The sequence below is a fragment of the Pagrus pagrus genome (genome assembly GCF_965226575.1).
Source record: "Pagrus pagrus genome assembly, chromosome: 20".
In the NCBI taxonomy this organism is placed as follows: Eukaryota; Metazoa; Chordata; class Actinopteri; order Spariformes; family Sparidae; genus Pagrus; species Pagrus pagrus.
In genome coordinates, this window is record NC_140207.1 from 6,282,795 (window position 1) to 6,295,339 (window position 12,545).

At 40.9% G+C, this 12,545-nt stretch overlaps 4 protein-coding genes across 5 annotated transcripts in view; 1 reads left to right on the forward strand and 3 right to left on the reverse strand.

The window, feature by feature from the left end:
* Positions 1 to 12,545, forward strand: part of thnsl1 (threonine synthase like 1) — a gene marked incomplete at its 5' end in the record, with an annotated part of 333,814 nt that overhangs the window by 209,916 nt on the left and 111,353 nt on the right. The gene's annotated exons all lie outside the window — the stretch shown is intronic.
* cops9 (COP9 signalosome subunit 9) lies at positions 900 to 5,823 on the reverse strand. The gene is made up of 3 exons (XM_084341095.1): positions 5,632 to 5,823; positions 5,125 to 5,197; positions 900 to 1,092 (listed from the first exon to the last, which is right to left on the reverse strand). Exons 1-3 carry the CDS (start codon positions 5,692 to 5,694, stop codon positions 1,055 to 1,057), a joined length of 174 nt encoding a protein of 57 aa, XP_084197221.1. The 5' UTR covers positions 5,695 to 5,823; the 3' UTR covers positions 900 to 1,054.
* otos (otospiralin) lies at positions 6,373 to 9,570 on the reverse strand. 2 transcript variants are annotated; one of them, XM_084340394.1, is made up of 4 exons: positions 9,484 to 9,570; positions 7,848 to 7,914; positions 7,333 to 7,356; positions 6,373 to 6,797 (listed from the first exon to the last, which is right to left on the reverse strand). In XM_084340394.1, exons 2-4 carry the CDS (start codon positions 7,903 to 7,905, stop codon positions 6,610 to 6,612), a joined length of 270 nt encoding a protein of 89 aa, XP_084196520.1. In that variant the 5' UTR covers positions 7,906 to 7,914; positions 9,484 to 9,570; the 3' UTR covers positions 6,373 to 6,609. The 2 variants fall into 2 exon arrangements, with proteins under 2 accessions (XP_084196520.1, XP_084196519.1); XM_084340393.1 differs by lacking the exon at positions 9,484 to 9,570 and adding an exon at positions 8,071 to 8,146.
* On the reverse strand, positions 9,031 to 12,022 carry apodb (apolipoprotein Db). The gene is made up of 5 exons (XM_084340391.1): positions 11,838 to 12,022; positions 10,350 to 10,465; positions 10,141 to 10,262; positions 9,874 to 9,959; positions 9,031 to 9,787 (listed from the first exon to the last, which is right to left on the reverse strand). Exons 2-5 carry the CDS (start codon positions 10,458 to 10,460, stop codon positions 9,555 to 9,557), a joined length of 552 nt encoding a protein of 183 aa, XP_084196517.1. The 5' UTR covers positions 10,461 to 10,465; positions 11,838 to 12,022; the 3' UTR covers positions 9,031 to 9,554.

Consider the following 12,545-nt stretch of genomic DNA (forward strand, 5'->3'; position numbering starts at 1 on the left):
AAACAAGCTTGGGCGAAGAGATGGAGAGAAATCAGTCGATGAAGATCTTTCTTCTAAAATGTCTTCCCAAAAACTACGTAGTGCACCTTTAATTACTGTGACTGTAAATGTTCATAATGGCGGCTGGCAGGCTTAACAGGAACTCAAAGACAACAAAACATTGTATTTTTCAAAAGAACTTCGGTTTCTTTTCTTTCACTGACTCGTGTCTATTTACATCTATTTTCAAAAACTTCCAAGGCCTTGATTTCCTGGATTCTTTACAATTTACAAACTTTATAAAGATTTCAAGGACGATGGAGGATGAAAAGGAAAACACAAAAATCAGGCGCTGGTGCCGATTCAAACTATAAAAGAGAAGAGAAGGCTCTCTGGCGGGCAATTCTTCAAAATAAAAGTCCTCTAAATATTTTGGGGGACCTTCCTCCTCCATCGCCCCGGAAATCTACACCTGTATGTCGGTCTGCATCATCTAAGGAAAAATAAAGAGTGAATCCATGAAAATGTAACTCCATACAAGTCTTTACAAATAGTTGAAGAGTTGAGGCACATAAAAAGTGGTTTTAATCTGAAGGTAAAGTCAAAGCTCTCATTTTCCCTCTTTGACTCCAAAACCATTTTACTGCTCTTTATTTTTTTTTAAGCATTTCCACATTTTTCTGCAGCCCCCTTCCTGTCTCGTCCCGTCGTGTCCAAACTGAACATTTAGCGGTCATGTTAACACTGTATCTTGTATGTAATTAACATTTACTAACAGGTGTTTCGCAGAGACCACAAACCTACAATCCAGCCCGGGAGCAGATTCAAACACGACGGCGCCAAAACCATACTCATAATTTTCTCTAAAGCAGGAATGTGAGGGATTCTCAGAATTCACAGACACCTGGTTCACCAAGACAGACTTTTTTTTTTGTAAAAACAAAAAGACTTTATTTCAGTTTGATGGTGAGTGACATGGAGGAGGAGGAGGAGTTGGCGGACTGTACAAGAGAACTTCAGGATAAGCTGTTTTCATTTTCTCATCTAGAAGTTCACAGACACGCAGACACTGTCGTCACTGCAGGTCGTCGTCGTCGAAAAGATCCTCGAAGTCTGCAGGAGAAAAGAGACAAAAAAGACAATTAGATGTTTCCAAGAACTCCTACATTCTCAGCTAATTACGGTATCCATAATGATTTCATCTATTCATGAGTTTAGAGCAGCTACAACTTCTGCTAAAGAAGTTTAGCGGCAGCAACTTTTAACGAGGGACTGTTTTACTTTGTTTGAACTTAAAATGCAGCGACACACATGGAAACGTTTCCTAGAAAGACAAGGTACCTGGTGGAAAGTCCCTAACAAACCCTCTTTATGACCCAGTTCTCATGGTGTAACGGAGCTAGTAAAGAGGGCAGGCTGAGGATGAGCTGCATCTGATGTTTGGACCGATTATAAATACATTCATTCAAGGAAACCCATCAGGAAGTACTGAAGGAGCCCAGCTGAGGAAATCCTCCACATCAGGCGAGAAAAATAATCATGAAAAGATAGAAAAATAAAATACTAGCTTGCTGATTCCTCTTGTAGCACCAGCACGTCCACACATTCAAACACGGCAATTTCAAGGTCTGGCGATTAGAGCTGAAACCGATTAGTAAACCAGCTAATAGATTAATACGTTAAACGATGAATAGATTCCCCGCGGCTTTAATCTCTGAATTGTTTACGTAATGATTTCTGTTGGTTTCCTTCATCAGATCACTGACGGAGAATAATATGAAACATGAAAATCAGAGTCTACGTTTATTTGACATTTTTGCAATTTGCTGTGGCCACAGTTCAAACTGAAATGCAGAAAAATAAGCTTTTAACTGCCCGGAACAATCAGCAGACTGACGTTAAGCTTCAGTGTCTGTGTGCAGATAGATTATCTGATAATTTTGGTGTGTTTTTCTGTTAGTTTACTGTTGTAGCTCTGTGTTGGACAGGTGTTTGTGATCTAAATGGGACTAACCTGGGAAAATAAAGGCTACATTTAAAAAAAAAAAAGGTTTACCTCTGGGCGCCGTCTTCCCTCTAATCAAGGGGGAGTTTTCCCAAAATTCATGGATGAAAGATGGCTGCTGAACCCTTTTCATTTGACATCGACTGTTTGTAATTGTAAGTCCAGAATCTGTCTTTTCGTAATTGCTTGTTATCGTTGGTCACCGACTGTGGTGCGTCTGTCTCTGCCCTGTGTGATGTCTTTGTGACAGCCAGTTAAACCATCTGTGTTCAATCCAGACTCTCCTCAAAGCCCCACACACACACACACACACACACACACACACACACACACACACACACACACACACACACACACACACACACACACACACACACACACACACACACACACTCATTACTTTGACCACTTACATCCTTGTATGAAAACCTGTGAGTTTGTGCTTGATTCAGATATTCAGATCTGCTCAGACCTGTTGAGCTGTCTTGTAAAATCACTCGTCACAGGCTGTATCCACTGTGCAGTCACTGTTGTAGAATATACTGTAATATTTTTCAGGATGAGCTAACGGCTAAAAGTTGTTTGTTGCCACAGATATATGATATACAGCAGCAATAATGTATAATTTGCTCATATATATTCATATTAATCTGCTAAATGTCCAAAGGCTGAAACTGATTCAGTGCATCGGGCTTCACGTCTTTGTGGTTGCCAGGAACAGGACATTCCTGTTTCACCTAATGAGGGACAGCCTGAAAGTCAAACAGATTGCCCCTCGGCTACCCATAACCCCTTGCAACGTTGCACACCAACGCACTCCAGCATCATCTGGGAATCGGAGCCTTCTTTTACATACTACATATATCACAACGTGGTCTAAAAGAGTGATGTTTCCCACTGTTCAGTTGACCTATTAACATCATAGTGTCGTGTCCCCGTCAGGGCAGATGGACATCTCGACGTCGGCTTGCAGAGCCCCAGTGAAGAGCAGTTTCTCTTTGAAATCAATGGTTTAATTATCACCTCGGTACCAGAGGCGTGAACATTTCTCCATTCTGAGACGTATCGCGATGAGGCGTGGAAGATCCTGCCCCGAGGCAGTGACATCTTCAGTGACGATCTCGCTGGTACGGCAGACAGGGAGCACCTCGTATGCTAACAGGTTCCTTAATTAGTTAATTTATAACCCCAGTGCCTTTTCCTCTTGTGAATTACATTGATTATTCATGGCTGCCTGAACACCAGGAACCAAGGGCTAATCAAGAGCAACAGTAAATATACAAAAGAAAAAATAAGACAAGTCTCATTAAACAAACAACTAACTGGTTCCTTTTAAGAAAAATCTCTGTTTTTATGATACTACACAGTAAACTACTAATACCATACTGTATTGTGTAGTTTTGGGGAGTTTAAATCAAGTTTCAGGACACTCGGTTTTCCAGATTTTCCAGGTTTTCCAGGACACGTGGGATCCCTGATTCCACACAGGCAGTTTTCATGTCCCAGTGAACACTGAAAATGAAGTTCTGGCTTTCTCCCAATTCATTCAGATTCTGGCCGGGTCTTTATCGACTGAACTCGCTGCCCGGGGGCGTTGCCAAGGTGCCTGCCGAGCGGCAAGTCTTGCCTAAAAAGACTTTTAGTGTATGCTGTGTCACTGCACTTTTGTAAATAAGTGTTCTCCCCCTCTGTGTCTAAATCAAAATGAATGAAACATGGTGTTGCAACACAGTGACTGCATTCGTTATTTGTATTATTGGCGGTTCTGAGACTCAAATCCTTGTTAGCGCCACGAGCTACAACGTTACATACAAGAGAATTCACTGAATGGCAGTTTTAAGTGTTTACAACCAAAATGATCTCATGTAGGTGTGTGTGTGTGTGTGTGTGTGTGTGTGTGTGTGTGTGTGTGTGTGTGTTTAAAGCAGCTGACTGGCGAGGTGTCCCGCTGAGTTTCAGTCTGACAGCAGCTATAAACTCACTTTACCATCCGCCTCTTCTCTCCTCCTTTCCTCCCTTTTTAACAATCAGCTCTTTTCTTTCTAGGTCATGTGCTGCTGAGCCAAAATTGTTTTTGCCTGCAGCCGACGCTGCAAGACGGAAAACAGATTAGCGGCGTAGTGGGTTTTTTGGGGGGTGTGTGTGTCCTCCGTGTGTGCCTGCTCACACACAAACTGGTGTTTACAGGAGAACAACAGGATTTCAGAGGGTTAATTTGAGAGGACAATGTGGTTGAGGCAGGAAACTGGATAATGTGCTTACAATGAAACTCCAGCTTCTCCTCTTTAAGCCTCATCACTGGAAAAATTTAATTTATTTGAGTAAATATGTCCCATAAGCTATTTTACTTTACTTTTTTCTTGTGTTTTGTTCAGTTTAACTTTAAGAAGAAAGACTTTACGTGGCCCAAATGAGCAGGTTTCTCTAAGAGAGATGTACGTTTGTTGACCAGGTTTATGTTGATCATTAAAGGAAACTGGGTATATTAATACCAAAAACCAGGAGTCTTCAGATAACTTGAATTCATATGATAAATCATAAGTCTTGTAGCAGTCTCACTTTGTAGTAGCTGCTATCTTGTCTGGTTTTAGCTGAGTTTCAGGTCCCTCTGGATTGACTGCAGTGGATTCAGATCATGTGCAGGTTGTGGAGACTGGCTCCTAAATAATGAGTGAAAGCAGTTTGGGGTGGCTCCCTGCATCAGGGATTGCTTATTTTCTGCATGAGTGTTGCTCGCCTTTTAATAGTCTTTCACCTGCAGGTTTCTTTTGTTCTTTTCTTAACTGAACCCCTTGACATCCCTTCATTTTTTCCCCCCATTTCATTTGTTTAGAGGCGGTAAAAGAAGTATATTTCAGTTTCATTATTCCCAAATGAGGCATATATACCGCTACAGTCTACTGATGAACGTGGCTAACGAGGAAACAAATGATGCTTCGTGTTTATGACGCCATGTGGTTTTGATCACTTTAATCTCTGGTTTTCACGCTGGATAAAAGTGTTACATAAAGCTGTGAACGCTTCCCTCTGGTCATACTCTGTCCTACTGACACATTCTGCTAGTAGTTTAAAATGACAAATGACTGAAGTGGTACACATGTGATAATTAGCAGATGAATGCAGATAAAACTGTGGTTTACCGTTAAAGAAATCAGAGTGCACAGCTTTTTCATTGGCTGCCAGGTCCATGAGCAGGCCGCTGCTGCCTCCTGCCTGTCAACACACAGAAGTACAACCAGTTTATGGCAGCACATCACTCACATACAGTCCAATAACAACACATTAAATGGAAGGCATCAGACAATATAGTATATAATTGTAGTACATTTAATATCAGGTCATTTAAGTGCTGTTCATGTGTGTGACTTTCACTTGTACCAAAGTAACGCGATATCTTTACTTTTACTCCAGTATGACTTCTGGGTACTTTTTACAACACTGATTAAAATAAACACGAACTAATTAACATTATTGTAATAATGTTATTTAATCACTTCGGTAACTGCCACATAAAAGGCTGCAGGTCCTTTCTGTCAGGGAACTACTTTCTAGCTAGCAGTAGAGCTCTACAGGGCTAGCTAACGTTAGCATTAGCCTGTTTTTGATCGATTGTGTCGCTTTTTACTCCCTTAAATCTTTAAACTCACCTCGTCCAGATCCACATAAGGTCCGGCTCCCTCAGGAAACATCTCATCCACCGCGGGTTTCATTATGTTTCACTTCAGCGGCAGTTCAGTAGTTTAAATTCGTTGTTTGTTTGTAGCTAGCTGGGCTAGCTTCTCAGCGCAAGTAAACAAAACAACCTTGTGCAACGCTAAATTGTGCTCGGCCGGGTACGAGCTTGACGCGATGTGTCCGCTCTGGCCGTAAAAATAAATAAATAAAATAAAATACAATAAAATAAAATAATTAAATTGAAACATAAATAATAAAAAAAATAAAAATGAAGACAAAATAAATTAACAATAAATAAATAAATACATGAAAAAAAAAAAATAATAATAATACTAAAATAAAAAATAAAATAATGGAGTGTATGACAACAAGCAGTTTTTCAGTTTTTCCCCATAACAATTAAGGAAATTAATTTTAGCGACATTAACCATTGAAATGTATGCATATTTGACCATATGAGAAGAAGTATTAGGATAGTTTACTTGAAGTAAAAGTCAAAATACTCCATTACAAGTAGGCTAACAGCAAAGTACAGTAAAATATATTTGCAACAAAACAACTTACAACAAATAAATATATTGTTAAAATCTTCACAAAATATATAACTGCCAGACATAGTGACACTAATCATAGTCATTTTGACTGGAAATGTTGTGATTGAGAAGAATTTAAGTAAAAAGAGAGGAAAATTTAATAATTTTGCAGACACGACATATTTGTAAAATGTTTTATTTATGCCACACTGCATGAAGATATTATACATTCCTACAACAGAGCTACATACTTTACATAAGCAGGCTTATTCTATATGTACGGCTACGCTACAAACTGTTACATACTTGCTATGCTTCTCCTTCCCTTCACCTCATTTTATTTCTGTATTAATTTCTCTTAAAGTAACTCCTTTGTATCTCCTCAGGTTATCTCAACAGCTCCTTCCAGCTCCCCTCTCAGTGTTCGTGCCCCTGATTGGACTCGTATCCCAGGGTGTCTCCGAGGGGCTGGTGGGCGAAGAAGGCCCGGGCCATCTCGTTGATGTGGTTGTAGGCGCCGATGGATCTGAAGTACTCGACGTAGTTCCAGAAGTCAGAGGTGGAGTAGGGCCAGTAGGGGACAGCTGGTGGTTCATCATACGGCACTGAAAGATACACAGGAGACAACTTACATCAGATATTTAAGTTCAGACAACATAGTTAACGTTTCCCTGGATGCCTTCACACCACATTTAGAGAAGCGGGTGTGAACGTGTATCTGATATTGCTGAAAAGAGACAAAGAGCAAGTTGTTTCCACTTAAGAAAAAATAAGCTTCAAGTCTCTTCAAACTTCAAAAAACGTTTAAAAGAAAGGTGCCAGTTCTCACACAAATTCTTTGAGTGCCTGATATACTGACGCCAATACTCGACATTTATGGCTTTTGGATTTCGAGCGGCTGAATGCAGAAGAAAAGAAAAGCAGTGGTGGATTGTAACTCAGTACTTTTACTCACAACAAACATATTAGTGCAAAAACATCAGATAAAACACTGGAGGCATTTCTAAACTTCTCCTTTAAGGATCCACCGCTGCAGAAGAGGAAAATAAACAGAAAACTATCATGAAAATCTGAGGAATTTTGTCTATGCTGCAGAATCTGAAGGCATCTTAGAGAAGAAGTGTTATTTATACACAGTACCTCCTTCTGGGATGACTCTGGCCTCTGTGAAGGAGAGAGAGAGAGAAAATTAACATTCCCAAACATTCCAGGACTTCCTAAATACAAAGACGGGATTCAAGTGAGGAAAACTGAGCTTTTTTCCCAGAGGGCTGCAGGATACCTGCTCCCTCCTCAAATATTATGACTGACCGTTTCACACTCACACACACACACACACAACACACACAACACACTCAGAGTCCGGAGCGTTAAGAATTCATCGCGGCACAGAGTCGTCTTTGTTCACACGCAGCCGCTAAAAACAAATGCTCTGCTGTAGATGCATCAACGTCACGTCTGGGAGAAGCACACATGATTCATACACAGCTGTCCTGATGATGATAAGCGTCTGTGCACGCACACATCAGACCTTTATCACTTCATCACGACATGTTTTAGATGTTTAATATTCTCGTAAAGGCAACGGATGATATGCTGCAAATGAAGTTTAATCTAAAGTTTAATTTACAGATTTACAAAAAGGAGAAACTCACCGGTGAGCCGACAGATGAAAAGGCCGAGGAGAGCACCGACACAGACCAACAGCTTCATCTCGTCCTCCTGAAGGAACAAAAACATGTCAGTGAGGTCCAGAGATCAGTCTCATTCAATACAATCATCCCTACATCCTAAAAAAAGTTGTCGTTGTTGTAGTTGTGCGTCGTTTTTTGAGAGTTAAATGAAGTTAAGCTGAGTGAAAAGCGTCCGGATGTTTACCTGTAGATAGTTTGTGAAGCCGTGCAGAGAGATGCTGCTTGTTCATCTGCTGGTTCGCTGTGGTCTGAGGGGCTCCGTGGAGGAAGAGCCTCCAACACACACACACACGCAAACACACACATGCAAACACACACACACACACGCAAACACACACACAAGCAAACACAGCCAAGCCATGCCCACATTATTCTGTATTTACACAGCGAAGTCCTTCCTTTACATTTCCAGAGGTTTACAAATCTGTCCACGTTTTGTTTTTTTCTTTTTTTTTTACGTTAACTGAGAATTAAGTTGTTAATGATTATTTGGGCTTGAATTCAGACAAACCCATTTTATTCCAACCTCTTTGCCACTGGAGAAAGTTTGGCAAAAATATGTCGGAAACTAATTTGTGTCGAGTTATAATCCCTGTTCACTCAATCTGCTGATTAGTGCCAGTCCACTAATACGTTTAATTGACTATTTGTTGCAGCTGTACTCATTTTGTTTGTCAAAATCAATGTTTAAATGTCTCTGCATCTGACCTGAACACCAGTATCAGGCCCAATAATGACAAAAAAGTGGTTTTGACGGTCCTCTTAAAGCCGTCTAATCCATACTGCTGCTGCTGCTAACCGTGCATCTAGTGTGTTTACAGATTTGACAGTGTACTTGAGTACAGTAAATATACTAGATACCAACACTGATGTGGGCTGATGATGAAGGAGTCCATCAGTTCACTTTACACTGCGGACAAAATCTCCATATTTTACTGCTTCAAGGATTCTCTGCTGTCATTTTTAAAATATCTTTTGTAGTCGTTACAACGCTCACCAGATCAACGACCAGTGACCAAACAGCTGCTGAATGAACACAGCTTTAATACACATAGACCTCACATACTCTGTGAATTAAACCAGCATTTGAGGAGGATGATGCTGTAAAACAACGGAAATTAAACCAAATAACTGCAACATGAAGTTTGTTCGATTCCAAAAGGTAACTTTTTAATCAAATGCTGAAATATTAACGATTGATTTAAGTGTATTCATTGTACAGTCAACAGAAATATGAACACAACACTTTTGTTTTCGGTCCCATTTTTCACACGTTGAATTAAACTTTTATTGTGACGAGTTCGAGGGACAAATGTGCAATAATCATATTATTTTATCTGTCAAGTAGATGGATTATCTTGTGAATGGAGAAGTGCTCACTAACGCGGATTTTTAACAAATTTGTGCTCAAGATTCGAGAGAAATTAGCCAGAAGAAAGTCTGAAAAAGATCTTTTACTTCAGTTTGTGGAGAATAGGAGCAAGAACTGAAGTGTTGTGTTTAAATCTTTTTAAATTCAAAACGATATAATGCAGCAACAGTAAGATTTAGATATATTCTCAAGAGCTGCACTCTCTAATAACTAGCAGTGAAAAACCTTGAGACTTGAGTACTCGACCCCGCCTCAGGGCCGGCTCCAGTGCACCGACTGGGAGCCTCCATGAATCCCTAGTTGTCCTTGCAGCCCGTCTGATCCGTGGTCTTCATCCTGAACAGGTCGATGCCTTCGTTCATCAGCAGCTCTTTGGCGTAGCTCACGGTCTCTGGAGGCAGGAAGCGCGAGCGGCCGAGGATCCAGGCGAACTCGATGTGGAACAGGCGGAGGATGTCGGTGCAGGAGTACACGACGGACAGGCTGGTGTAGTCGGTGGTCAGAATCCAGTACGGGCCGTAGGGAGTAACTGGGTCACAGAGAGGGAAGCAGAGTTTACAGGACAAAAACTGAAAAAGACGACAAAGACGAACAAGAGGAGGACGACAAACTCACAATACGAGAAGCTGACTCCAAGTTTGGCGGCTTCTCTCGGGTCATGAATCACTGCCGTCCCCTCCACTGTCCTCACTTTGTCTTTACTGAGACACAGAAACAAGTTTGAACTTCAGCGAACTGATGTGAAACCAGCAGAACAAACTCAGATCAGTCCAAATGACAACAGCAACTCAAGTCAACCGTCTCCTGAAAGTCCTCCGGTCATCTCTCTGTTTAATAAGACATAAATTACATTATATGCATTAAAAATCCGTCAGCACTCACTAGAACTGGGAGTTCAGCACCTGAATGGTCCCGTCTTTCCTCACACCGTAGTTGGCCTCGATGCACTTTCCTCTCTCGAAGGAAGCGGGGAGCTTGGCGATCTCATACCACCGGCCGAGATACTGTCAACACACACAGATAGAGGCGCCGTCAGCTCTGTGCGGTACAGTGGACAGTGTTCGTGAGTGTTTTTTAAAGTGTGTGTTCACCTGCTGGAGGTTGAAGCCCGGCTGCACCTGAGGAGTAGGACAGGGACCCCAGCGATAGGTCTGTGCTGACACCAGAGGGAGCAGCAGCAGGAGGAGGTAGACGGAGGACATGTCTCCTTCAGGAGAGGAAGGAAGATCACAGTGTGTTTACAGCCGAGTCACTGAAGCACTCAGAGCTTCGACTCAAGTAAAAGTAGCAGCACCTTGCCAGCGGTGTGCTGCTGTGTGTGTGTGAAAGTCATAAACATGGACCACGTTAACAAGTGAGTCACTAGTAACAGCAAAATCCCAGACTCCCTTGCGAATCGTGTGATTTTAAGAGTTGTTGCATCACAAGGAGAAACTTAACAAACTTTGTGAAACGGCTACAGCACATTTTAAATCTTTGGTCCCTTCTTGTAAATTCAGCGTTAAATGCACTTCGTTAAGATTTTTGCTTCCTTGTAAAAACTGTCTTAAAGTTCAACTTGTCTGCTTCCGTGTCCGAGGTGCATCAGCTGTTTGAACACACTGTTACCATATCGAGGACAAACATGTCAAAATCCAGTAAACATGAACTAGTAAGTACTTCTTTGGGAGGGCAAAGAAAGTGGAGAAAGCCACCAGACTCCCTTACAAAACCCTCAATTTTAAGAGCTCTTCCTTAGAAGGAGCTGTAGAAACTTTGTGAAACGCTGCTCACAACACATTCTTATGTATTTGGACTTACTTGTTCATTCGGCAAATGTTTTACATGAATATATTTATTTATTTGTGCAAAAAATATCAGTTTGTCCCTGTGCTGTGGGTGTAAACTCTCTGGCGTCCCATTTTAATGCTATTATTTGCATTTTCCTCTTGGATTTTTGTCCAGCAGTGTTGTCTCTCAGTACATTATATATTTTAATTATAACACTGTCTTGTCTTTGCTATTTACAGGTGTTGCTGGGTGTATTTGTCTGTGATTACTTCATGTTTAAGGGTTAAACTACAGTCCAACTGTGTGGAGGGCGTTGGCGTGCTGCATTCACATACCTGAAGTATCTACATTTACCTTCTATTGTTCCCTATAGAGACGTACATAAAGGTGCAGCAGGAGTTCACCTTCATGTGAAGTAAGATAAAGAGCTCTCTGGTATGTTTTTCACTCATGTCTCTCAGAGGAAAGCTGAGAGTGTCGTCTGGTCTTTTGTCTGTACACACTATATGCTGCCACACCTGTTCTGCTGGTTTCACATAACAGCTTCTGTACAGCGCCGCTGCTGTGAAACAACTAAACACCTTTAATTTAATGGTTTCTTTAAAGATTTCAGGCTAATTCTACTTAAATTAAAGCTGTAGTTGTGAGATATCACAGCAGAACACACATTCAGGAGCACAGAGGGTGAAACTGAGAGGAAAACAAGCTCTGCAGAAAATAATCAGTGTTTAAAATGAGTTTAAATTAAGCTAATTAATGCTGATTTCAGTTTAATTCATATATAAACTCGTTGTAATATAAACTCTTACCTCAGGTGTAGAGCTGACAGGTGGAGGTCTGAGGCTGCTGCTGCTGCTGAGGATGAGGATGATGAGAAGTGTCTCGAGCTCTCCGGACAAACACACGAGCGTGTGTTCACCTTCGCGTTACGTCACTCCGGCAGCACGAGGCAGCTCATTAGCTAAATTGTCATCACGCGCACATTCCCACGCTGTGACAATGCAGACGCTGCGAGAAGAGTCTCACGTCCCGCCGTGCTTTTATTTTGAAACTCACCTTTATTTACTTCTTCGTTGGTATGGAGTTTTATCAGAAGACGTTTTAAGGTTATTGTATTAGCATTATTTTATGCATTTATAGCAACTTTTTAAAAAGGTTTAGTTGAAGTGAGGCTATTTTATCATATTTTGGGCATTTTGTTGTATGCATTAGTCTCTAAATCTGTTTTTATACATGTTTTTTTTTTTCTTCAATCACTTTAAAGCACTTTGAATTATATTTTGATGTGTTTGAAAACTGCTATATTAATGTCTACCACGATGTCATTCTCAATGGTGCCACCAGATGGCGCCAAATTAAGAACAAATCTAATTTAAAACACAAAATAAGTTGTATTTTATCAATGTGCAGTAGTTTATATCTACTGTATCTGTCTTGGGTGAAATTTTAACTGATGTTTACACAATAAAAATGCTGATTAATGAGTGCGATCATAAAATGGTTAAAAGTCTTCATCA